This window comes from Microcebus murinus, chromosome 15 (genome assembly GCF_040939455.1).
Source record: "Microcebus murinus isolate Inina chromosome 15, M.murinus_Inina_mat1.0, whole genome shotgun sequence".
Taxonomy (NCBI): Eukaryota; Metazoa; Chordata; class Mammalia; order Primates; family Cheirogaleidae; genus Microcebus; species Microcebus murinus.
The window spans coordinates 17,563,304-17,589,632 of record NC_134118.1 but is presented as its reverse complement, the minus strand read 5'-3'; the positions used below and the strand labels follow the sequence as shown (position 1 = coordinate 17,589,632).

The 26,329-nt window shown below is 38.3% G+C and overlaps 2 protein-coding genes across 5 annotated transcripts in view; one reads left to right on the top strand and one right to left on the bottom strand.

The window, feature by feature from the left end:
- The window catches only part of DEK (DEK proto-oncogene), a 34,710-nt gene extending 20,206 nt beyond the window's left edge, over nucleotides 1-14,504 (top strand). For both annotated transcript variants that reach the window (XM_012753534.2, XM_012753535.3), the window contains 4 exons: nucleotides 6,603-6,738; nucleotides 7,378-7,526; nucleotides 12,172-12,240; nucleotides 12,955-14,504. In XM_012753534.2, coding sequence (XP_012608988.2) covers nucleotides 6,603-6,738; nucleotides 7,378-7,526; nucleotides 12,172-12,240; nucleotides 12,955-12,966 — 366 coding nt within the window. In that variant the 3' untranslated portion in view covers nucleotides 12,967-14,504. The remainder of the gene's footprint in view (nucleotides 1-6,602; nucleotides 6,739-7,377; nucleotides 7,527-12,171; nucleotides 12,241-12,954) is intronic.
- Nucleotides 14,505-14,918: 414 nt separating this feature from the next.
- The window catches only part of KDM1B (lysine demethylase 1B), a 53,013-nt gene continuing 41,602 nt past the window's right edge, over nucleotides 14,919-26,329 (bottom strand). For all 3 annotated transcript variants that reach the window (XM_012753531.3, XM_076010490.1, XM_076010491.1), the window contains 5 exons: nucleotides 23,461-23,577; nucleotides 22,596-22,721; nucleotides 21,552-21,674; nucleotides 19,370-19,522; nucleotides 14,919-16,746 (listed from right to left, as the gene is read on the bottom strand). In XM_012753531.3, coding sequence (XP_012608985.1) covers nucleotides 16,663-16,746; nucleotides 19,370-19,522; nucleotides 21,552-21,674; nucleotides 22,596-22,721; nucleotides 23,461-23,577 — 603 coding nt within the window. In that variant the 3' untranslated portion in view covers nucleotides 14,919-16,662. The remainder of the gene's footprint in view (nucleotides 16,747-19,369; nucleotides 19,523-21,551; nucleotides 21,675-22,595; nucleotides 22,722-23,460; nucleotides 23,578-26,329) is intronic.

Below are 26,329 nucleotides of genomic sequence, written 5' to 3'. Positions count from 1 at the left end.
TTAAATAGGACCTCAGGGTTGGAAGAAATCTTAATTTATCTAGTCCCCAAGTATTTTTTTCCCACTTCAGTTTTCTAAATAATTTCATAGCAACTAAGTGCCAGTTCTAAGCTCTGTGCTGAGGATCAAGAAATAAATAAGATAGGGTCTCTGTTCTTAAAACAGTTTAGTTTAGTTGTTTGGAAAAGAGAGGTCAAAGAACAGGATAAAAAAGAACTACAGGTCAGGCGTAGTGGCTCACACCTAAAATCCTAGCACTCTGGAAGGCTGAGGTGGGCGGATGGTTTGAGCTCAGGAGTTCGAGAGTAGCCTAAGCAAGAACAAGACCCTGTCTCTACTAAAAAAATAGAAATAAGCTAGACGACTAATATATATATATATATAAATAAATAAATAAAATTAGCCAGGCATGGTGGTGCATGCCTGTAGTCCTAGCTACTCAGGAGGCTGAGGCAGGAGGATCACTTGAACCCAGGAGTTTGAGGTTGCTGTGAGCTAGGCTGATGCCACGGGCACTCTAGCCCGAACAGAGTGAGACTCTGTCTAAAGAAAAAACCTACAGTAGAATATAACTTAAGAGCAAAAAAAAAAAAAAAAAAAAGTGTGAAAAATATAATGTGGAAGCTCAAAAGATATTTACCTCTTGTAGGGGAAGGTGGGGAGCAAAGTTCATGGATCCAGAGAAACTTCACAGTGGAGGTAACAATTTGATCTTGAAGGTGAAACAGGAGAGGCTGGCATAGCAAGAGAAAGGGATTTGGAGAAAACTGCAGTTGGATTTGGATTATACCAAGACGCATTTTAGCTTTAAAAAAATTATAAAGAATCCTGGAGCCCCACTACAAAGTTTGAGGGTAAGCACTGGGGATGGCACTAATGCATAGCTTGTTTTTTATTGGCATTCTTTATTTTCTGCTAACATTTTTTATTCTTTGTTATGGTTAGTAACATTTGTATGTAACAAGAAAAGATCTAAATTTAACAATATGATAGGGCAGGTGTGGTGCTTCACACCTATAATCTCAGCACTTTGGGAGACTGAGGTGGGATGATTGCTTGAGGCCAGGAGTTCTAGACCAGCCTGGGCAACATAAAAGACTCTGTCCCAGGCCGGGTGCGGTGGCTCACGCCTGTAATCCTAGCTCTCTGGGAGGCTGAGGCGGGTGGATTGCTCGAGGTCAGGAGTTCGAAAGCAACCTGAGCAAGAGCGAGACCCCGTCTCTACTATAAATAGAAAGAAATTAATTGGCCAACTAATACATATAGAAAAAATTAGCCGGGCGTGGTGGCACATGCCTGTAGTCCCAGCTACTCGTGAGGCTGAGGCAGCAGGATTGCTTGAGCCCAGGAGTTTGAGGTTTCTGTGAACTAGGCTGACGCTATGGCACTCACTCTAGCCTGGGCAACAAAGCGAGACTCTGTCTCAAAAAAAAAAAAAAAAAAGCCCCTGTCTCTATGAAAAAAAATTAGATGGGCTTGGTTGGTACATGCCTGTAGTCCTGGCTACTTGGGAGGCTAAGGCAGGAGGATCACCTGAGCCTAGGAGTTAGAAGTTATAGTGAACTATGATCATGCCACTTGCACTCCAGCCTGGGTGACAAAGTGAGACTCTTTCTCTTTTAAAACATATATATGTTAGATAAATAAGTTGTGATATCACCTGGCTTATTACTATAATTTAGTTCTGTAGTTTGAACCCTGGCTTAAAGAATTACTTAGGTCTGTTAGTCATTCCTCTAGATCTGTGGTCCCCAAACCCCAGGCCATATACTGGTTCCAGTTTGTGGCCTGTTAGGAACTGGGCCACACAGCAGGAAGTGAGCGGTGGGCAAGGGAGCAAAGCTTCATCTGTATCTACAGCTCTTCCCCATCGCTCACATCACAGCCTGAGCTCCACCTCCTGTCAGATCAGTGACGGCATTAGATTCTCATATGAGCACAAACTCTACTGTAAACCATGCATGTGAGGGATCTAGGTTACATGCTCCTTATGACAATCTAATGCCTGATGATCTGAGGTGGAGCTGAAGTGATGCTAGCGCTGGGAAGCAGCTGCAAATACAGATTATCATTAGCAGAGACGTTTGAGTGCACAGAGATCATAATAAATCTGTTGTCTTCCATCATTCTATGTTGATAGGACCATCTAATTGCAGGAAAACAAGCTCAGGGCTCCCACGGGAGCTTCTGATTCTGCATTGGTAGTGAGTTGTAGAATTATTTCATTATATATTACAGTGTGATAATAAAAATAAAGTGCAAAATAAATGTAATGTACTTGAATCTTCCCAAAACCATCCCATCTCCCACACTCCATGGAAAAATTGTCTTCTATGAAACTGGTCCCTGGTGGCAAAAAGGTTGGGGGCTGCTGGTCTCTAGGTAATACTAGGAGGCACGCTGCCTCATCAAAGGTTATTCTTACTAGCTGTAAGGTGTTGGCTCCCTTCCTACTCAGATACGTTTTCCTCATTTATAATAAGATAAACAATTTGGTTTTTGTCTTTCGCTTTTTTTATTGCTTTGCTTTGTTTTGTTTTATAGTTCATGAGATCATGTGTGTGAAACCAGTGCTATACAAATGCTTTTTTGTTTTTCCTTTTAATTACATTTTCACCTCCTGGGAACAAAGCACAGATAAACTAGGTTTTATAAATGGTTCAGAGGTGAACATAACAAATATTTTAAGTAGTTACTATATATCAAACACTTTTCTAATTGCTGTGGACAGATAGAACTAAGTGAAATAATAAATGTCTGTTCTTATGGAGATTGTCAGATCTACACTTCCACTTGCAGTGTAGTGGGAAAACAGACATGTATATAACTACTATTTAATAAATGTACATATATTAAATATCAGTTTTCTTTGCTGCTTTATATGCATCTAATTTTATCCTCACAAAACCCCATAGATACTGCCATAGTTCATAGAACCTACAATGCCTCTTAGGCATCATATTTATGTAAATTATAAAATGTACCCCAGTGTCAGAGATAAAAATGAGGGGGAAAAGTGGTAGTAGTACGTACCAACATTTGTATAGATGAAGAAACAGGTGCAGAGAAGGGAAGGGCAAGTGATTTGCCTGAAAATGCAAAATTAACAATAGAGTAAGGAACTTTGGTGGTAAAGGAAACATCCAGGAACGTTGGTGCTAAAGCAAGAGCATTTCTTATTCACTACATCATAATACCTTCCATCAAGTAGGGATAAATCAGTTGTAGGCCAAGTACTTTAGGAGTATGGATTAATCAAATTGGTATTTTGAAAGATTTAGAAGAGGTAATTGTTAGACTAGTTTTAGAATCCTAAGTGGGATTTTCCTAAGTAGAGGAGAGGAATAAAAGTTAGTGAAAATTTGAAAGTTCATGTAAAATTTAAATGATCTGCGTGTAACTTGCCTCCTCGGCCCTTTTAGTGTTTCTTTCCATTATCTCCAAATATTGGTTACCCATGTTTGCCTTAAAAGCCAAAAATTAATCCATTGTGTCCTGATACCAAGTCATGTCCTTTGAGATGCTCTCGTTTTCCAGAGTTAGCTGTTCCTCCTATGATAACTTATCTTCAGCACAGCTGAAGAGATTATTAACACTTGCAGGATTAAAGCACGAGAGTGAGCTCATTGGTTATCCTCTCTGGTCAAGGTAACCCCAGGTTTGAGTTTAGTTGTTTTACTGTTTCCCAAGTCAACACTAATCAATCTAAAAAAGATACTTTGCTGAATTCCTACCTTGTCACAGAAAAATTTACTAAAGATAAGAGAAATCCAGTATAAATAATGTAACTTATTAATACAGTGATTCAGATGTTGGTGGGTCAAGTCATAGCTACCATAATGTCATGAAATAAGCATGATATATCATGATTAGTTACTACAGGTATTATTAAAAGCCTATCTTACTGCTTTTGTAATTTGCATTCTATGTATCAGTACTTTTTTTTTTTAATTTAAAAAAATGTTTAATTTCTCCAACATTGCCAGAAAGTATCTGCCCTGCTTTTAAAGAACACTTATAAACTTTAAGTTATTGGAATAAATTACATTTGCCTAATGAAAGAATTTCTCACTTTATAAAAGCAAGCACTCGTAATGGTAATAATAGCAAATATTTATTGAGTGTTTCCTATGTGCCCAGCACCACCCAAAGTACTTTCATGTATTAATGCATTTACTCCCCATAAAATCATAGGAACTGTTGTTTCCTTTAGTTTTTAAATGAGGAAACTAGGGCCCAGAGAGGTATTGGGGCTGGAATTTGAAACCAGGCAGCTTGCCTCAAGAGCTCATACTCTCTGAACTATTGTATCATCCCCAGTGCTTGTGCAATATGTTTGCAGTCTTTTAGAAATTTTGCTAATAGATGCAGTCTAGTTGTCTATCTAGAAAAACTGTAGAACATTATTCCTTATAGGAGATGTGGCCTATAGAAAGATAACATACTTTTAATTGTTTATGTGTTTGTCCAGAAGTAAAATTTTATGGAGATGGCTTGATCTTTATTACTGCAAATGTTTATTCTTTGTCAAACTATTACTACTCCCAATATGTAGGTTTAAAATCTGCCATGTTGTGTATCCCTTCTAAAATTTTAATGACAGGCTTTAAAAGGCTCTGGAAGAATTTTAATTATCTAATTCTCTAATTTGAATGAGGGCCAAGTAATAATGCTTATAGTATTCTTTCTCTTGTTCTCCCTCCCTGACCCTTTCAGTAATAACTTAGTTTATTATACCTACAAGTCAAGATTTTATTAGTCCTTGGATAAGAAATAATGTATAATAGTGATTATTCTGTGTATTAAGCATAGCAACAGAACTTAAGAATTTTTAATATTCCCTTTCAGAGCCTGATATACTTCTTGTGAACTAGGTGGACACTTAATAAACTTAAAACGTAGTTTAAATTAGTCATAAAAGACTGATAAACCATTGATACCTGTCCCACAATCTCCACTATCTGGAATCTCTCTCAGAATTAGGAAATAAGTAAAAATGGGCTCTAAAAAGCTGATGTACTGGCCATGCACAGTGGCTTGTGCCAGTAATCCTAGCACTCTGGGAGGCCAAACGGGCGGATCTTTTGAGCTCAGGAGTTCGAGACCAGCTTGAGCAAGAGGGAGACCCCGTCTCTACTTATATAGAACAAAATTTAGCCGGGCATGGTGGTGCATGACTGTAGTCCCAGCTACTGGAGAGGCTGAGGCAGTAGGATTGCTCAAGCCCAGGAATTTGAGGTTGCTGTGAGATAGGCTGGCACCATGGCACTCTAGCTGGGGTAACAGAGTGAGACTCTATCTCAAAAAAAAAGCTACTGTACTTTATAGAAACATGTCAGCTCCTTGACACCCCTTAAAAATGTGGGGGGTTTTTTAGTAGCAGTTAAACTACATGGTTCCCAGCCAACAGTATATTATTGAGGTAGTGCAGGGTGACAGTAGGCTTATATAGATAGGTACAGTGATGGTATTATAGCAGAAAGAAAAACACTGAAATCCTGCTGAGTGTGGTAGTGTGTGCCTGTAGTCCCAGCTACTCCAGCGGCTGAGGCAGGAGGAAGAGACAAGACAAACACTAAAATCTAATGAACCTACACTCGGAAATAGTCTGAGCCCATTTAACTTTTGGAACAGATTGGTCTATACACCTTAATCTAAAGGACAGTTTTGAACATGTTATTGTCCTTAAAAAAAAAAAAAAGGTTGAATTATGATGATGAAACTCAGAAGTCAAGAGTATAAAACATTTGGAGAACCATTCTGTCAACTGATTTTCAGTGGTTTTGGTGTATAAGAATGAGAATTTAAGTTGTCTTGGGACATTCGTTCAATAGGATGCTTTGCCTTTGGGAATGTTAATTAAGTGAAGAATTAATGATTTCTACTTTCATAGGCCCTGGATGAGACAAAGTAACTATAAAATATAATTTTGTCCTTTTAAATCTATTCATATGTATATAGTTTGCTTTGGTATAATTAGCTATGGTCTAGTGTTTGGGAATATAAATTCTGGATCAGATCTCTTATTTTAATCTTGCCTCTTTATTAATGTGACTGTGGACAGGATAACCGCACTGATCCTTAGTTTCCTCATACAGTCATAAATATTTATTGAGCAACTACTATATATAGTTGTAAATAGTGTACTAGGTACACAGTTGTAAATAGTGTACTAATTAGTGTACACTACTAAATAGTGTACTAGGCACTATTTTAGTTCGGGATACATCAGGGAACACAGGGGGAAACCCTGTTTTTATAGAACTTAGATGCTAGTTGGGAGAGACAGAAAATAAGAGAAGATAATAGTATCTATATTTTAGAATTTTTTTCAAGATTAAGTAGAGTAATATACATAAAGTCTTCTATCCATGGTGCATAATAAATTATTTTTTATGGTCGCTGATTTGTTGTGCTTGGACTTGTATCATGATAAAATTGTATGTTGAGTGTATTAGTCATCTCATAAACATTGATAAGTATTAACAACTTTTAATTGCTAATGTTGAATGTTAATTTTCTCTAATACTGTTGAGGGACATAGGGGAAGTAAAGAGATGGCAATGAATCTTATCAGTATATCTAATTTGCTTCCCTAACAGCCACCAAAAAAGACATCTAAAAGAGAAAAACCTAAACAGAAAGCCACTTCTAAAAGTAAAAAATCTGTAAAAAATGCTAATGTTAAGAAGGCAGATAGCAGCACCACCAAGAAGAATCAAAACAGCTCCAAAAAAGGTATGTTATACATTACATTATCATCAACTTTAAATATATAGCATATATGTTGTACATAGTATTTAAGTGTGTTATGGGGGGGGCAGCTTAACTGCAAAGAACATGGAGAGGAAAGTAGTACAGGTTGAGATCCAAAATGCTTGGGATCAGAAGTGTTTCAGAGATATTTTTTTCCCCCTCAACATTTACATATACATACTGAGATATCTTAGGGATGAGACCCAAGTCTAAACACAGAATTCACTTATGTTTCATATATACCTTATACACTTAGCCTGCAAGTAATTTTATGCAGTATTTTAAATAATTTTGTGTATAAAATAAAGTTTTGATGGTGTTTTAACTGTGACCTGTCACGAGGTCAGGTGTAAGAATTATCCACTTGTGGCATCATATTGGTCCTAATAAAGGTTCTGATTTGGGAACATTTCAGATTTCAGATTTTTTGATTAGGAATGCTCAACCTGTATACACAGTTTTTTATAGTTTATGATTTTTTAAACTGACATAAAATTTTCAATGCATGTTTTATAGGTAACATACAGAGTGGTGATTTATAATTTTTTAGGATCCAATATTTAGTATCCAATTTACTATGCAAAAAAGATTATTATTCACATTTAATAAAATATCTTTTAGAAAGTGAGTCTGAAGATAGTTCAGATGATGAACCTTTAATTAAGAAATTGAAGAAACCTCCTACAGATGAAGAGTTAAAGGAAACAGTAAAGAAATTATTGGCCAGTGCTAACTTGGAGGAAGTTACAATGAAGCAAATTTGCAAAAAGGTAATGAAACAACTGTTTAGGTTATTTTGCTTTTATTAGAAAAATTATTTCACTCATTCCTTAATTTCAAGGTAGATCGTATGTGCATTCATTCATTGAATAAGTATATATTGAACTACTATCTGTCATGTCTAGATCCTCTTGTAGGCTCTGGGAAACCACATTAAATAGTCAAAATCTCTGTCATAATGGATTTATTTTTATAAATAACATTAGAATTATTAACCACTTCGGTACTGAGCTCACTGGCCGCGACACCTTGCCCAGAGCCGGCACTCACAGTCCGCACGATAGTTTGTGCTGTGCATTGACGACGAATCTGTTTTGCTCTTGTGTGATGAGGAAAGCTTGAAAGCACTGAAAGCTTGTTTTACTTGACAGGCAGCTTTACTTGTAATGTAAATCAGAATAGGTAACATATACATATATGTTTTCATTATGTTATTTTTTAAATGTTCACAATTTTATTTTGATAAACGAAAAATTAGAAAAGTCATATCACGGCTGTCAGCTAAAGTCGCTGTGCGCGTTCATCTGTGGCTATCAACTATAGTCGACGCTGGTACCGAAGTGGTTAAAATTAAAGTGATCCATTCTAGGAAATTTTCTTTTCCTGCTCTGGAAACTTTTTATTGAATTATCCTTAGATTGTGTTAGTTTGAAAAAGCTGATTCCCCCGGACTTCTCTTGATAGTATGGTAAGCAAGGTGTTATAGATTAGGTTTTTAACTCAGATTTCAGTGATGTTCTTCGAATACTTAGGAAATAAAGTATCCTATTCTTGAATATGATTTCATAGGGATTCTATACCCTAGATGAAAATTTGGAGATTTAGAATCCCAAGGCTATAGGGAAAACAGGTACTTTCATATGCTTTAAGTTGTAACTGCTTCTTTGGAGAACAATTAGGTAGTGTCTTAAAATTTAAATTGCAAATACCCTGTAACCTAGGAATTCCATTTCTGGGTCTCTGTCCTAAAGACATAGTCACATCTGCACCAAAATGATTACAGTAATGTTCAGCATGTCTGTAATAATTGAAACACAACCTAAATGATGATGGATAGAGAAATGGTTAAACTGGTATATCCATATTTTTGGAATATTGTGTAACAGTTCAAAAGAACATGGAAAAAACCTTCCAAGTATTGTTGAATTTTTAAAGCATATATAGACTATTACTCCATTCAGTTAATAAATATAGAAAAACTCCACTGCCACTTATACATACGTGTGTGTCTATAAATTTTTTTTAAGGTCTAGAAGACTACACACCAAATTGGTCACTGGTTTCCTCTGAGGGGAGAGAAGGATGGGGACAGAGTGGAGGGGAAATTGAACAGAAGTTCTGTCCATCTCAAGGATTTTTGTGAATATATTTATGTAATTTTTTTTTTTTTTTGAGACAGAGTCTTGCTTTGTTACCCAGGTTAGAGTGAGTGCTGTGGCGTCAGCCTAGCTCATAGCAACCTCAAACTCCTGGGCTCAAGCAATCCTGCTGCCTCAGCCTTCTGAGTAGCTGGGACTACAGGCATGCGCCACCATGCCCGGCTAATTTTTTCTACGTATATTAGTTGGCCAATTAATTTCTTTGTATTTATAGTAGAGACAGGGTCTCGCTCTTGCTCTTGCTCAGGCTGGTTTTGAACTCCTGACCTTGAGCAATCTGCCCGCCTCAGCCTCCCAGAGTGCTAGAATTACAGACGTGAGCCACTGCGCCCGGCCTATTTATATAATTTTTAAAAGAGGATTATCAGTAACATGGAGAGGTTAGGTGAAAAGGACTTGACCTTTTTTTGGAGTTTGCATTTAGGAGATGATCACATAATAAGCAGTTTTGAGGGTTGGTAAAGCAAGGGTTATTTACCCTTAGGCCAAGAATTAATGCATAATTAGGAAAACAAATGAATTAAATCTTGTTTCAAGCCACTTGCTTTGGAAGGAAGTTCCAAGCAACTGGTTTTGGTAGATAAATGAGGGGATCTAAGTTGATGAGAAAATCTTTTTTTAAAGCGGGGGAAGCATGTTAACTCAAGGGTCAAGTGCTGGGCAAGGAAAAGCTGAGAAGCTACGGGAGAGTTGAGGGCTGGGTCTCTGTGGAGGCAAAGGAAACAGTGATAAATCCAGATACAACTGGAGGAGGAAGAGGTATGCCAGCAAGTTGAAGGAATTCATAATAATGGCTTCTTGGCTGCAAGCAGAAGCGTGGGGCACTTCAGAGTAAGGAGGTGAAATTGCCATTGATGGCAGTGAAAGGAGAACCAGGCGAGGGGATCCTCGGGAGCCTTTGAAGTTGAGTACCCTGACCTGAAAATGGGACCAAATTATTCAAAACTGTTTTCCCACAGCAATCTGTGGCCTCAGCTTAACCATAGAAAACTGGGTAGTTAGACCAGTTTGAAGTTGGGGTTTTGTAGGGAAAGAAAAAGGCAAACAATTAGAGTAATTTAAATAATTTAAGTGATCAACTGTGTTTTGAAAATTGGTAAACTAGAGGCTGTGGGCCAAATCTGTTCTGTCTCTATCACCTGGTTTTGTAAATGAAGTTTTGTGATACAGCCACATCTATTCATTAAAGCATTATTTATGGCAGATTTCACACTGTAACAGCATAGATGAGTGATTGTGACAAACTATGAGTGGCAAAGCTTAAACTATTTACTAGTAGGTCATTAAATATGAAATGTCTGATTTTGAGTCAAAAATTTAGTTTATTATATCTCAAACAAGAAGTAATGCAATTAAAGTATGGGCCTAAACGATTGACACAGTTTTGCCATCTTAATGTTAGCTTGTTTATGCCAGCAGCAAAGAAGCCTGGAGAGTGTGGGGTGATGAAATCGCAACAGGCATTTTCCACAGCTTGTTGAGAATTGAATATTTTTCATTGCAAGAAGTGGTCCAAAGCCTGGAAGAAGTGGCAGTCAGTTGTTGCTGACTGACGGAAGAAGTGGTAGTCAGTTGTTCAAAGGTCTGGTGAATACAGCAGATGATAGAGTTTCCAAGTCCAGCTTCTGTAGTTGGAGCAGTGTTGTTTTGTTTTGTTTTTTTTTTTTTTTTGAGACAGAGTCTCGCTTTGTTGTCCAGGCTAGAGTGAGTGCCGTGGCGTCAGCCTGGCTCACAGCAACCTCAAACTCCTGGGCTCGAGCAATCCTTCTGCCTCAGCCACCCAAGTAGCTGGGACTACAGGCATGCACCACCATGCCCGGCTAATTTTTTTAATATACATATCAGTTGGCCAATTAATTTCTTTCTATTTATAGTAGAGACGGGGTCTCGCTCTTGCTCAGGCTGGTTTTGAACTCCTGACCTTGAGCAATCCGCCCGCCTCGGCCTCCCAGAGAGCTAGGATTACAGGCGTGAGCCACCGCGCCCGGCCTGAGCAGTGTTGTTTTTTGCGACAAGTGGTCTTGCAGGCCTGTCTATTGAGCAATCTCGGCTGCTTAATCACAAGCGTCTTCATCATTGCATTCAGTTGGTTTTAGTAGACATCCGTTGTCATTGATTGACCAGGTTTCATGAAGCTGTAGTGGATAATACCAGCGCGGGACCACCAAACACCATTAGCTTTTTGTGATGAATATTCAGTTGTGGACTATGTTTCGGCACTTCATCTTTATCCAACCGTTGTGCCAACGCTTGAGAGTGTCAAAAAGAATCAGTTTTTCATCACATAACAGTGTAGAAATGGTTCACCTTGTTACAGCAAAGACAAGTTTCAAGACAATTTCTCTTCTGATGCTCATTTAATTCATGCGGAACCCATCTATCCAGCTTCTTTACCTTGCCAGTTTGTTTCAATTGGTCCAATATTGTTGGAATAGTAACGTCAAACCTTGCTGCCAATTCACGCATAGGTTGAGATGGATTCGCTTCCAGTACAGCTTTCAGCTCACCATTATCCGTCTTGGTCTCAGGTCACCCACATGGCTCATTTCCAAGATTAAAATCATCAGAATGGAACTTCTCACACCATTGTGATGTACTGTGCATTCATTAGCTACATCCTTCTCAAACATTTCATTTATATTTCAAGCTGTCTGTGCTGCATCAGTTCTACAACAACTCATATTCAAAAATAACACAAATTTTTGACTTATACATGGTTTCACAAAAATTGCCCTAAAATAAAAAACTTGAAAGATAATCACAAACCAAAATGTGCATTTGAAAGAATGAGGATGTACCGTCACAATTTAAAAAAAGTGTTAAAGTGAAATGTCAGATACCAACTGGCAAACTTAGTACTTAAAGAAATCAGTCGTTCCATACTTAATAACCTCATAACTTTAGGGAGAGGATTGAGCAGAGTGGAGTAGAGACCGAAGTTCAATTGTGGACTCATATGTAGAGTGTTGGAGAAGGAAGAGGTTCATCTGTGTGTTTGCCTGGCCCATGTTTATTGTTAATTCAGCCCATACTACCAGCCTATAAAGCACTGAGAATGTTTGCATGCTGGTTTTCTCCTTTGTATACAGTATTATTAAAACTACTCATTTGCAATAGAATTCTATATGGTGAACCAGAGTACTGTTATAATGTACATGCAGCTATTTGTATATATCATAGATTTCCTCTTTTATTAAAAGAGAATATTTGATTTTTAAAATCTGCTTTTTAACATTGTTTTTCCTTTTCACTATAGGTCTATGAAAATTATCCTGCTTATGATTTAACTGAAAGAAAAGATTTCATAAAAACAACTGTTAAAGAGGTAAATGTTTTAGTTTTTTTCAGGTTTGATCATTTTAGATATGTAACACACAAAGGTATTTTATATATAAAAAACTGTATAGTTTTAAAAATATTCACATCACTAAGTATTACTTTTTTCTCCCCCAGAGTATTATGGGGATGCAAATGTTTTGGTTACATGGATTGCTGTTGTACTGCTGAGTCAAAGTTATAAGTGTGCCCCTCACCCAGATAGCGTCCGTTGTACCTGTTGGGTGTGATTTTCACCCATCCCCTCCTCCCCCTATCTCCTGCTTGATTTCCATTGAGTTTTACTTCCATCTGTGCACTAAGTGTCACATTTGATATCAAATTTCTTCATAATAGATGGGGAAATATATTTCTTTTCATTCCATTTTAAAATCTTAAAATTGAAGTTTGAGCAGATAGTGACAACCTGAACTCAGATTAAGATGTGGTTTCACATCTTAGCTACCCACATAATGCTACCCATCATAGCGATTGTGGGTAGCTGGGCATCACAAAGTTGCTCACACAGCTACTTGAGGACAAGTTCCTGTATACCAAAGGCAGGGAAGGATCTGCAGGCAGCGACAGTTTTATATTGATCCCAACTGACTTCCCCGTATCTGTAGTAAAACAGATATGGAAAAAATGGAATAAGATTTTTTGGCTTATATATATACTTAATATATGTTGATTATGGTAAAATAATGTTTCTCTTTTATTACAGCTAATTTCTTGAGATAGAAGACAGAGACAGATGACTTGTTTCCATAGATACAAAGATCTGATTTATACCATTATACCAGCAAAGAGAATGTATTTCCTTTTCTAAATCCTTGTTAAGCATTGTTAGTAGAATTTACTGTTGACCTTTTTATCTTGAGTGTTACGTAAATTTGAGTTTGCTGTTTTAAATTGCATTCCTGTGCAGTTTTTAGTTTAAAATCTTGCATGGCAGTAATTGTTCCTTGCTTTTATAGTTGTATTTTGTACATTTTGGATTTCTTTATATAAGGTCATAGATTCTTGAACTGTTGTGGTTTTTAGTGCACTTAATATTAGCTTGCTTAAGACATACTTTTAATCAAGTAGAACAAAAACTATTGTAACTGGCATTTATACACAGACTATTGCAATATTTAGTATATGAACTATTTTGAATACATATCTCTTCTGTCAGTGTCTGTCAGTGTGAAAACTCAGTGGCAGTATGTTCATCGTATTAAAAATACACAAACTACAGCTATCCAGATGACTAAATTGGAACTTTTCTCCTGCATGTATATAATGTCAAATTGTCAGCATGACAAAAGTGACAGATGTTATTTTTGTATTTTTAAAAACCAATTTGTTGTATATAAAGTTTTTTATTTCTTTTGAGCAAATCACTTTTTAAATTCACATAGGTAGGTATCTTTAGAGTTGTAAACTATGAAATCTCAGTGTTCAGCCAGGCAGTGTAACGGAGCGGAGCAGTGAAAGTGCAGTGACAGGAACACTGAAGGAACAGTCTTCCTGCTTTGCCTGAAAAGTGTCATCAATTTTTGTAGTATTAACTCTGCAAAGTGTCTGTAGGTACATTTTATATTAAGGAAAGACCAAAATCAACACATCACAGCTTCAAAAACTTTGGGAAGGGTTGGGATTAAGTACAAGCACATTTGGCTTATAGTAAATGAACTGTTTTTTATTAACTGCTTTTGCCCATATAAAATGCTGTTATATTTACAGAAAACCTGGCTACCTTCATAATTATGATAAAAGTGCCAGGTGTAGTGCCAGAAGATAATGTACAGGCAATAGCAGATATCTCTGAAAGTATTTCTCAAAACTGGTAAGATGTTTATTTCTAACGTTCCTGGAATCAGCTATTGGGTTTTAATTTTTGGCTAATCAGGATTCTAGGTATCAACAAACATATGGACCACTCTTGAAAGAGAACTGATATTGTATTGGAAATTGACTGTCTTAATCAGTTTATTAAGTAATCTCTCTGAATTTTAAAATAACATGCTGCTCATGACAGAATTAGATATTTGATGTACCAATTAAGTGTTGAAAGATATCTTTGCATCATAGAACAGAAATATATAAAGATAATATGTTGAATTGTTAACAGGTATTTTCACAGGTTTGACTTGTTTCTTGATAAAGACATTAGGGCACGGTATACATAATACAAATGAATGAAATAAGCAACTAAATGAGACCTAAGAATGGGCCCTTAATTTTAAACATGTTCTTATAAACCTTGTCAATAAAAATAATAAATCTAAATCAATGGTGTTAAGTGTCTTGCATTTAATGTCAGATAATAGGTTTAAGGAGCACTTCCCCACCTAAGGTGAGGATTTTAGAACAAATTTTTAAATGGAGTTAGCCCCATTGCTTATACAATTTTGAGTGCTCTTCAGTGATAACTGACCAGTTTTGAAGTGATTTCAAAAAACTATCAAGGTTATTTTATGACCATTTACTACAAAGAGGATAAGTAGTAATGCCTATGACCTAAAAAGAATAAAAAGGGTTTGGAGGTAAGGAGATGGAGCTGGTGTGTGTGAAGTTTCTTCATGATGATATAATACATCCATTAATAAGACTAGACCGTTCATCACTACAGTACACAAAGTGTATTTGAAAGACAAGCCTCATTTTTATTAAGCATTTTTTAACAACTAGCTATTCATCATCTGTAAGTTAAAACATTGTAAGTTTTTATTTTCCGCTACTCAATTACACAATCTTCAGACAACATTGAGAAACATTCAAAGTAACTCAAGAAAATAAAGTACCATGGTTCCTTAAAGAACAAAATGTCAAAGTATATCACTTGAGACGGTAAATTAAAAAAAAAAAAATACACATTTACCATGCCTTAAGTAGGTTTTTCCCTGCTTGTAGCACAGTGCAAGTTTAAGTGCCCAGAAACTAAAGTAATAATTTACTGTGAACCATTTCAAACTTAACATATTTTGCATTTGTCACTTAACACATGCTATTTAAACATTTTAGTACATAATACTTTAAAGTAGAATACTTTCCAATCAATACCAATGAGTCTCAACAAATAACCTAAATATCAGCATTTTCCTTTATTTACTTTGCAATATACAGTTGTTGGCTTTCCTTTGTAATATACTTTGGGGAAGAGGGGTATCAAAATGCTAAGGTTGACTGCATATCTTTCTGTAAGGTATTTATAAGCTGACTTTAACTTTTAAAAATACCTAATATTTTGAAAAGTGGCTTTAAAGTCTTTAGTCCCTTTTTTAAGCAAACCAAAATAACTGAAAGAATTGTTAAAGACTTTAAAACAAAAGCGTATCTCTAACCTGTAAACTGAAGTTTCTTGGCAAAGTAGGCATCATGAAGACCCTGAAACCAAAGTTTATTTTAAAGTGACATTAAACCATTTTCAGTCTGGAGTGAAAAAGTAAATGCCATGTTCTTAGGCTTTTAAAATATGGCTTATAAAATGTGTAGAATTTACTGGGATAGCTCACATTTTTCTGCAGTTTTCCAGGGGACCTGCCTATGGAATACTGTAAACATAATTATGTAAAAAATATTCCTAGAGATTAAATCAGTTTTTTTAAGTAGAAGTGGAGAGGGGCTTTTGTTATTCTGGCAAGATCTTTTTGTTAGTGGTTGCCAGAATTAGGGATATTTAAAGCAAAGGTATATTCTATATCTACAGTGTGAAGAACACACTATCTGTGCCCCACTGTTGATGATACAATGCCTATACTGTTTAAGGGACTGAAAAATTTCCTGTTTTGCCAATGATTGCACAAATCTAAAATATTTTATCACAAAAGATACCTGAATTTAAATTTCTTCTGAACACCCAGTGGGAAGAAGTATGTACAATATAAAATGTCTAGAAGCTTCATATTACTGTCAACTGGAGAGTTTGTGCTGTATCAAAAATGAAAGTTCTATCTAAATTTTAAGTAAAAGCTCAATGTTGGAGCTATATAAAAATATTAAGGCTCATTGGTAAAGATACTGATAAATTGTCACAGAAGAAAAACATGGCTTTATCTAGTTTTTTAATGATTCCTGCTTGAATGATTTGGTTCCTCAATGTGTAAAAATTGATCAACCAAAAAAATGTCAAATCTGAAGGGAACCTCCAACCATGGAAAAATCATTTCCAAGGTCTCATGGTTATATTCTGCCTTATTCTGAAATCTAGACTTTGAGCACTAGTTGGATTTGTGAGCAATGGAATTAAATATAAGTGCCTATAAGAATTTTGGGGGTCAGTGCTTTCAGAGTGGTAAAACGGGCTTACATTATTGTATCACCTTAAAAAACACTTCAATCTTACTATACAGAGGAGTTTTTTCCCCCCTTACAACTGAGGTTCAACATGTGTTTCAAACTTTCCCATTTGGGGTACAGAAGAAAGCTGGGTCCAAACAAATTCTATTTAAAATGCTGCAATCTTGCTTGCTTCTCGAACACCACTCAAATATGCCCCTGTCACAGTTTGTGGGAAATGCCTGTTTGTTGCCTGTAAAAAATAATTATATAATTTGAGATCATGCAGAAAGAATACAGTTGATATCAAAAAGTAATACAAACTTAGACTGTATCTGGTCCTCCTAAAATAAAGATTGGTGCTACTCTTGTGTGCTCATATATTAACACTACTCAGCCATGAAAGCCTTGAACTTTTGGGTTATCTTGCCATGCTTTGCCAAATCCATTCATTTAACATATTCAGCATTCCTGCCAAGTATATGGGATTCATTCAAATATTAAGTATCTGTATGTGCCAGGTACTGGGGCTTAAGAAGAATAAATAAGATAAAGTCCCTCCCATCAGACCAGTAATCTAGCTGGTACATTCAGAGATAAGTGAAAAAAGTACAGAAAATGAATGGCCATTTCTCCACATAGGGAGTTTTGCTAATTATATAGAACGAAGGCATAGAAGGTTAAATTACTCAAAAGGATACACCAGGGACTTTAAAGTCAACAAGAAAAAGACAAAATGTGAGGGCTTTTGGATTGGAGGAAGTAAACAGACCGTCAATGACAGCAGAACCTCACTTCCAAGGAAGGGCTGTAGTGAGAATAGAATAAGCAAAGCAGGAGGCTAGGAAAGGGGGAGGCCCGTATTAGTGGGAAGTGATAATGACAAGGTCTGGGAAGGGAGAGCTGAAGTGGAGTTGGACAGGCCATAAAAATGAAGGACAAGGAACAGTGCAAGAAGTGAAGTTGATAGTCCTCTAAATTAATGGCTGGGATAGAAGAAAACATCCATGTGCCAAAGACTCAGGTCAGTAGGAATACAATTACTAGCAAGGGGAGAAAATGGCAGTGAGAGCAGCTTCAGAGAAGTTAGTTTTTAGATGGTGAGGTAATTGTATCAACGCAGCAAAGGAGAAAGCAAGAAAGGTTACATGCTCATGACCTTAAGACACAGGACCCTCAAACAGCCATCTCTTGGAAGCAGCTGGCATTTGTTGCCCAGCATGCCACCTTTATGTCCTTCCTACAAAGCTGGCTCTGCATAGGTCAAAGAGTAATCAGAGACACCTGGTTTTGAGATGACATTCTTTTGTAAACAAAAACACTAACTCTATTTTAGGTTAAACTGCAAGGCATGTTATACTCCTGAACCACAGTACATAAAGTATGAACACAGATGAAAGTGGTAACAGAATTCACTCTTAAGTTTGGACTGGGAGGTCTAACAACAAAAAGCAAACCAATTCATCCCAGAGAATCCTTACAAAATCTCAGCCATTGGAGGCATGAGGAACCCTGGAGGCAGAGACTGGCATGGGGTAAAAACACAATTGGTTTAAAAACGATGGATCTCTCAGGTTTTCCAAAGAAAAATAAATAAAAACTATAGAAACAAATTATATTCCTCATCAGAATGACCATTCGACTCTATGCAACAGGATCTGACTTAGCAGGATGAGGCACCAAACAAAATGAGGATTAAGTCTTCATAACTAACAATGAGGCTTCTACTGCCCACAATGCTAGAAGTTAAGCTTCCACCAAAGAGAAACTGAATGTTTCTAGATAGATAGTGATGTTTGTGGATCTAGCCACCAGTTATTGAGCTTGCTGAAGCTTTCATGTGGCTTTTAAAAAATGCCTCACTCAAATCTGAGCTGACAGTTGGGGATTTGGAAGTGTAGTAGGCAGAGACTAAAGCACACAAAATAGGAACTCTGAGGATATCAGGTAGGGAGGAGGCAAACAGAAACAAGTTATGAAGCAAGAAGAGGCTATTACCAAAAAGGAACATCTTGCAAACAAAGAATTCATAAAGTAAAAGCCAAAATTTTAAGTTAATTTGAGGGTTTGAAGATTTAAAAGATCTCCCCAAAAGCAGAATAAAAAGAGATGAATAATATTAAACAAGAGATCAGATGGTCAACCCAAGAGTTCCAAGATACGGAACAGAAGATCTAGAAATAAAGAATTTTTTTTTCTTGACCAGATAAATAATAAAATGAAGAAAATTCTAAGATTGAGGAACATGAGTTTATAGATTACAAGGAATGAAAAAAGGCACAGAAAGGATCAGAAGTCAGAATAACATTTTTTCAACAGAAGTAATTCAAGAAAGAAGAGAGGGGATCTTGGAAATAGAGGCCCAATGCTAGAGAGTGGTTTAAAAAAAAAAAGAAAAAGGCCCAGGAGGAGGCTCTTGAGTAATCTCAGAGATCAACCAGTGTGGACTGGAGCAGAGGGAGGAGGACTCCAGGAAGGGGGAGTTCAAAGACTGGAACTAACAGGCCAACTCAGAGAGATTCGCCTGTGAATTAGAGATGGCCAAAGGGTAGGGGAGACCAGAAGAGTTATGCTTATAAACCAAAGGGGCCATTATGACTGCCAAGAAAACAAAGCTGTGTAAGAAGTAGATATGTCCAATGTTAAATCAGAAGATAGCAACATATTGTTTCAAAATATGAAGTCAAGTCCAAAAGAAACAGCTGGAAGAGTTAAGACGCTGCCTCTGGGAGTATGAGGAGGCTGTTGAGAAAGCTTCTGCCGTTTGTGATCATAATACTTTCAACCGTATTTGACTTGGTTTTTAAACTCTGGGAAGATACCACTTTAAAGAAACCAAAATACAAGTTAAGTGGATTTGGAATCAAGACACACACCTCGCCAGCAAAAAAGATGGTTCCTTGTATTTCTTCAGCAATGATATCGTAGGCCTCGCCACTTCCACCTGTCTTCACAAAACTATATGCCATCTGGATCCATGGGTCTGTGCTCCACCGAGTGACAAAGTACTTTGTGGGATCTGGGACCTCCTGCATCCAACAGAAAGGAATTATAAAACAGGGTCAAGAAGGGGCTTAGACACGGTGCAACCCAAATTACAAATACATATGTCTCCCTCCCTTTAGGACTGAGTTCACTCTGAGCATTCTGAAACAACAGTTCTCAGGATGTTCCTCCTCCTCCTTTAAGCCTCTGCACCTCATCGTCAATCTCCTGTCCCACCAACCCACAATCACAATTCCCTCATTCCTGTACTTCTTCCTTCTGCCAGGGATATGTCTCCCCACCTACGGGGCCATCATGAATGGCCAAGAGTTCGGGCCTTCCCTTTTCATTGCCTGGCATGTGCCGGAGAGATGGTGGCCCGGAGTCTTCTCTAGCTCAGAGTGGAAAGGGGAAGGGCGGAGTCTTCGGATCACAAGTTGGAATCCTCAACAGGCTTCTCCACAAAACAGCGATACAAGGATATGTTTCCCATTCACCAAATTTAAGATACAGAAGCCTCCCCTTATCTTCAGGGGATACATTCCAAGACACCCAGTGGAGGCCTAAAGCCATGGAGAGTACTAAACCCTATACATACTATTTTTTTTCCTATATATACATATGCTAAAGTTTTAACTTACAAGTTAGGCACAAGTCAGAGAAGAACAGTAATAAAGTAGAATTATAACAATATACGGGCATAAAAGTGATGTGACTGGATCTAATAACTGATGGCTACTATGTGACTCACAGGTGGGAGCATCTACAGGGTGGAGATGCTGGACAAAGGCATGATTCACGTCGTAGGCAGGGCGGGGCAGGATGGCTCAAGATTTCATCGTGCCATTTAGAACTGTCCACAATTTAAAACTTATGAATTGTTTATTTCTGGAATTTTCAATTAAATATTTTCAGGCCCCAGTTGACCTCAGGTAACTGAAACCATGGAAAAGCAAAACCTCGAATGAAGGGGAACTACTGTAATTTTGCCGGCTGGCCTCTGACAAGCATCATCATGAAAAATATTCCTATGGCAACTGTGTGCTCAGTTCCAAACAACTAATTTAAAAACAACCTTTAGACAAGAACCCCAAGTGAGGGTCTATTGTGTGATATAATCACATCACTAGTTACATCCTTTCATATAAAATTAGCAACATAGCTGAATGTCCCTCTCTAATTTATATAATGTTTGAGTCACTTCTATTTTTGCTCTTTTATCGGGAAAAGACAAAAGCCACAACCATTTACAAATCTCCAGAGAAGATGAAATTCAGTATACTGGCTAATATAAATTAGCTCCTTGGAGAAAAGACAGAAAGGAGACTTGTCTATGTGGGGTATGAGAAAATTCTGGACAATGTCCCTCTTTCAAAGAAGGTTGTAGTCAAAGCTTCTAGGGTTTGGGTAAATACAGAATCTACAGAAAATGTTGAGCCTCTCACATCCTGAGTGAATGCGGGGTGTGCATGATGTGAGGAGAAAAAATGAAGGAAGACAACTGTGAAAAGAGAAGTACAGAGCACTGTTATGGGCTGCACTGGGTCCCACCCAAATTCCTATGTTAAAGTTCTAACCCCCAGGACCTCACAATATGACTGTATTTGGAGACAGGGTTTTAAAAATGGGTAATTATGTTACAAAGGGTCAGTGGGTGGGTTCTAATCTAATCTGACTGGTGTCCTTATAAGGGATGAGGACACAGACACACACAGAGGGACAACCACATGAGGACACAGGGAGAAGACGGCCACCTACAAGCCAAAGAGAGAGGCCTCGGGAGAAGCCAACACCTTGATCTCAGACTGCCAGCCTCCACAACCGTGAGGAAATAAATTTCTGCTGTGGAAGCCCTGCAGTCTGCGGGTGAGAGGACATTATGGCAGCCCTAGAAGACTCATCGAGGGGCCTAAGTGGAAGGTGGGATGCTAGAAGAAAGAACAGCAGGGCCCAGTGCTTGGCTCCCTTCCTCCTCAGACACACTGGTGGCTTCGGGTCCCACATCCACTCTGAAGAGCACGTAACATTAACAGCAAGCATGGGATCCTCCTTCCAAGAAGGGCTTCCTCTGACCTGCTCCTTGAACAGCTCCCGGAGCGTAGCCATGCACTGCTGCAGCACCTGCTTGTCGTCCAGGGTCCTGATGGACGCCACGGCCTCCCCAGCAATCACGGACATCAACACGCTGTGCTTCTTCTGGAGCCCGGGAGAGAAAAGCAAGGTATGTCTTTTGCTTTGGGTATAGAAGTCTCCAGATGCTTGGTTCCAAAAAGGTAAAGGCCTCATCCCCACAAATTAAATTTCATTATTTCCGACTGTCCCTTATCCCTCCTTCAATTGCCAGTCCATTTTCTCACGACCACGCATTAACCATCTGTCCGCTCCAGTGTAAGGTGAAGAGCAAATTCGTGCTACCCTTGGCTGTTCACTTACAACAACTTGTTTCAGAAGAAGTAGGAAGAGATTGAGATGGGAACTCTGCAGATAAAATAATGGGGGAAAAAACTCTTCTCACGTGGTAAAGAAATTCTGCTCTCGGTGAATACTTAAAAAGGGTTCACATGGGAGCCCTTTCTGACGACCCCCTTTTGAACAGTTTCTTGAAACCAAGAGAAAGTAAGAAACAACAGCTGCGATTCTTTTGTGTGGCAGCAAAGCGACAGCAGGGAAAACCATCACAGCTATCGAGTTCCAGGGATGACCTCTCCTCTCCCTTCCCTGGCTCACACCACACCCAACCCCTCCTTCACGGTGCACCAGAGGACCCTCAGAGAGCAAGTTTCAAGCCCCTCTCTCTCACTGTGCTGTCGCCAGCTCTCCTAAGAAGAATCGCCCTATCGACCAAAAATAATAGTTTCCACAACCAGCCAATTCATGTCCCAGGGAGCAACAATAGTACTTCAAGAAAACATGGCAAATATTGGGGCTCCTGTCCTATAGGAAAACGTCCCAGTCCAATAGGAAAATGTCCCAGTCCATATGTCCGCCCAGAATATACACATGATCATGTGTCTCCACAATATTCATTAACTCCTGAGCTTGACATGTGAGTAATTATCAAGCCAAATTCTAAACTTTAAAGAGGGAATTCAAAGCACAATTCACAAATGATTTTACCTGGGGATCCATGTCATAGAATACAGCAAAAAGCCCTCGCTTGCTGGCACTAGGAGGAACGTGACCAAAAAAGTCAGCCCCTTGAACTTTACTGTCCCAAAACCTATAAGGAAATTGCAAGGCGATCTGGAAAGTAAGCAAGAGAAAGATGGTTAAGTATTTTCTCGAATCAAAAGCACAAGCAATCTCTCAGAAGCAACCTGCAGCTCTACTCTAAAACAAACTATGTTCAAAGGAACAAACCAAAATACTCCCTCTTTCCATTCTGCTGACCTCGTTTATGCTCTTGGTGACGTCCCACTTTTTACACCATCCAATTCTACACTCCTACAGGTAAAAAGGTGGGACCTGCTGACAACCTACAGGCTGATCTGAAAATGTAAATCATTCCTGAGATTTGTTCTTGAAGCCTATGTCCAATTCTAGTTCAATTCAAGTTCAATTCTAACTATGTATAGGTCTGCCAGGATCTACTGCAGTGCTGGCAGATTCTGCTAAAGGAGATTTTAAAGGCAGAGGAAGGAAACCATGTCTTCATTGGGGCCAAAGAGTGGAGGATAGACGAGGAAAGCAGAGGGGGGCAAGGGGGAAAGAACTGCTTATACCAAATTCAAACGTTGAATAACAAGATTCATTCTCCTAAACTCAAAACTCAAAGACCTCAGCCAGGCATCCTACTTTTGTTTTGATGTTCTTTTGTCTTCTTCATGAACAATTATTCAAATGAAAAGGAAATCTCTGAATTTTCTTTAGATTCAAATATTACCCACATTATACTTTGGATACCCCATATCAGAAGTTAAAGCCTATTATCTGATATTATTAATAATCGCTCTAGTTCTGAGGCTGAAGTAATTTAAGTCACCTTTTCAATAATGCCTGCACCTAAACTGTTGATAGCTTTCATCTTCTTCTCCGACAACGGTGGATTAAACTGAATGGCACCTTTCTGTAGTAAGGCCAGTGGTATAGTGACTAATACCTGTGGGAAATAATTAACAGTTAACACACAAACAGCAACAGAACCTAACACCACAACTACTCAGTGGGTTTATTTCCAGGAAAATCTCAGTGTTTTTAAATATAGCTTCTTACAAACTCTAAGCTCTCTATTGCCAATCATGAGATTATCAACATGACTGTGTTGTTATACTGGTAAGAATAAGGGTTGCCATGTTTGGATGGTGCAGGTTGTTCACTGCACATGGGTGCCTGGCTGAGCATCCACATAAATGAATTTGCATAAAAGTCCTGATGGCTAACAATAATTGTAAGAAAAATTAGCAGACTCCAACCCTAAAAAGCAGTGCTATGGGAGGAAATAGCCCTAAATATGGAGTCAGGAGAACTCTATCATTTCTGATCCATTCTAATGTGTGGCAAGCCCTGCCACTCATCTCTGCTAACCATCTATAAAGCGAAGGTAACAGTTGCCCCACTAACCTCAAAGGATTAGGGCAGTGTGTAAAACTTAGATTTACAATGCTTCATAAACGATAAAGCATATAACATTAGGAATTATTTTAACTGGGTAAAGTTACATGAAATTTTTCTAAATAGAAAGGCAATTTATTGCAGGGTAGCAAGTGGGTATAAAGAATCATTTAGAAGGGCTGAAGAAATAGATTTGAAAAGTTGGGCCTTCAAGAATGACTCTCAAAACCAGGTCAAAGTAAGCGGCTGCCTTGCATAAAAATCAGGAAATTTCTGGCTCCAGACCACGTTACCACTTCTACACTCAGAAAGCCATTACTGCTGCTACCAGCTCCAGAATCACATACCCCATACAGATCAACCTGCGCCTGCAAAATGGTGTCTCACACCCCACCCCTTCACTCCCTAGTAGTGACTGACTGAACCCTGGGACCTCCATTATCCCTGCTGCAGAAGAACCAAACACCTCGACCACTGTGCTTGTTAGCAGAGGCAACAGAAGTAAAGCAAAAACCATCCTATACGTTCCAATCTCATGCAGATACATTAGACTGGATGAGCCTCATTCGTATTTAGAACCTCAGCTGCAAGGGAGTCTGGGAAGAGTGTGTGTGCTTACTTTCCCACATCTGCGGTACAGGGTGACACACTAGGAAGAGCGTGGGATGGAGTTGAAGACCAGGCACCCTATCTACTCTAGCCCTCAATTCTAGGATCACAGCAAGTTTAGAGTTCTTCCTGTGATTTTTGTCACTATTTTCTGCCACATGAAAACTTTTTCTTTAATATACAGACAGCGTCTCACTTTGTCAAGGAGGCTGCAGTGCAGTGGCATGACCATAACTCACTGCAACCTCCAACTCCTGGGCTCAAGCGATCCTCTCACTTTAGCCTCCCCGGTAGCTGGAACTATAGGTGCACACCTCTACACCCAGATGGATTTTATTCTTTGTAGAGACAGGGTCTTGCTATGTTGCCTAGGCTGGCCTTGAACTCCTGGCCTCAAGCAATCTTCTTGCCTCGGCCTTCCAAAGTGCTGTGATTACAGGCGTGAGCCACTACACCCAGGCTCTGACACATGAAAACTTTATAAAATATAAAACATGTTCTCTATCCTCAAGTTTATAACCTGTTTAGAGATGATAGCTACCATGCAACCAAGAAAAAAAACTCGAAAAAAAAAAAAATCGCCCAGTTAGATTACGTATAAGTAGTGCAAGAAAATATAAAATCTAGATGTTTTCTTAATAACAAAAAAACTTTCAATAGCACAAGAACTTGGGTAAACAGACAAATGATATAAACACATCTCTGAAAGGAACTAAAAGCTAATCTCAGTGGAAGCGGCCTAGATTGAGTTACAGTTTGTCAAAGGTTTATCAGTTTATCATGTTGGGTTGGAAATCTTTCACTTACTAGCTTGGGGAAACTTCCAGTATAAACTACAATGTGTGCTAGCTACAGAAAAATAAAAATATTTGCTTTAAACATTTCAAAGCGCAGCCTGAAGCTGTGCCCTAATTTCTTTGGAAGGCTGGAACACAAACACAGAAGGGCACGTGTGCCTGGCCGGGATCAGGCAGAGGTTGACCAGGCAGGGGAAGCATAACTAGCCTGTTGTCCTGGACACCAAGACGCAGAGCTATAGATACCAGAAGCGGAACTGCCAGCTGACTTGTAATTTTAAAAAGTAGTTTTTTTAAAAAATGTTTACCACTAGGAAGAACCTTAGACATTGGGGGCTTACAGACAAGGACCCCGTAGCCAAGGTTCTCAGCCAGCACTTCACAGTGGAATCATCCGGGAAGCTTGAAAAACACGACCTTTGCAACTTTTCTTACAAGCACCTCCCAAGTGATTTGGACATGAATGTCCAAAGTCTCTCAGCTAGTTAATGGTAGGAATACCACTAGGATACCTCCCACCCCACCCATTCTGAATCTAGACCCTGCCTTTCCCACAGGACATGCATTCCTGTATTTCCATATGAATATGAAGGACTATCAAACAGGTTTCAGACAAGTGAAACATAAAAAGCACAGCTTGTCTAAGAGACTAGTGATAGTTATCAATATTTTTTGACAATCACTTCAGACATAACTAAACTTAAAATTAGCTTTCAAGGTTTATTAAATCCCCTCTACCCCCAAGTAAGCAACTTTGTTCTCCAATACTATAAATTTCAGGGTGATTTCAAGTGCCTTGCCCTGTGTACTTACTAAAGCTGTTTACAAAAAATTTAAGTTATATAAAAGTACTTCTGACAGTTTCAAGATGAAAACATAGAACGTTCTTGATCT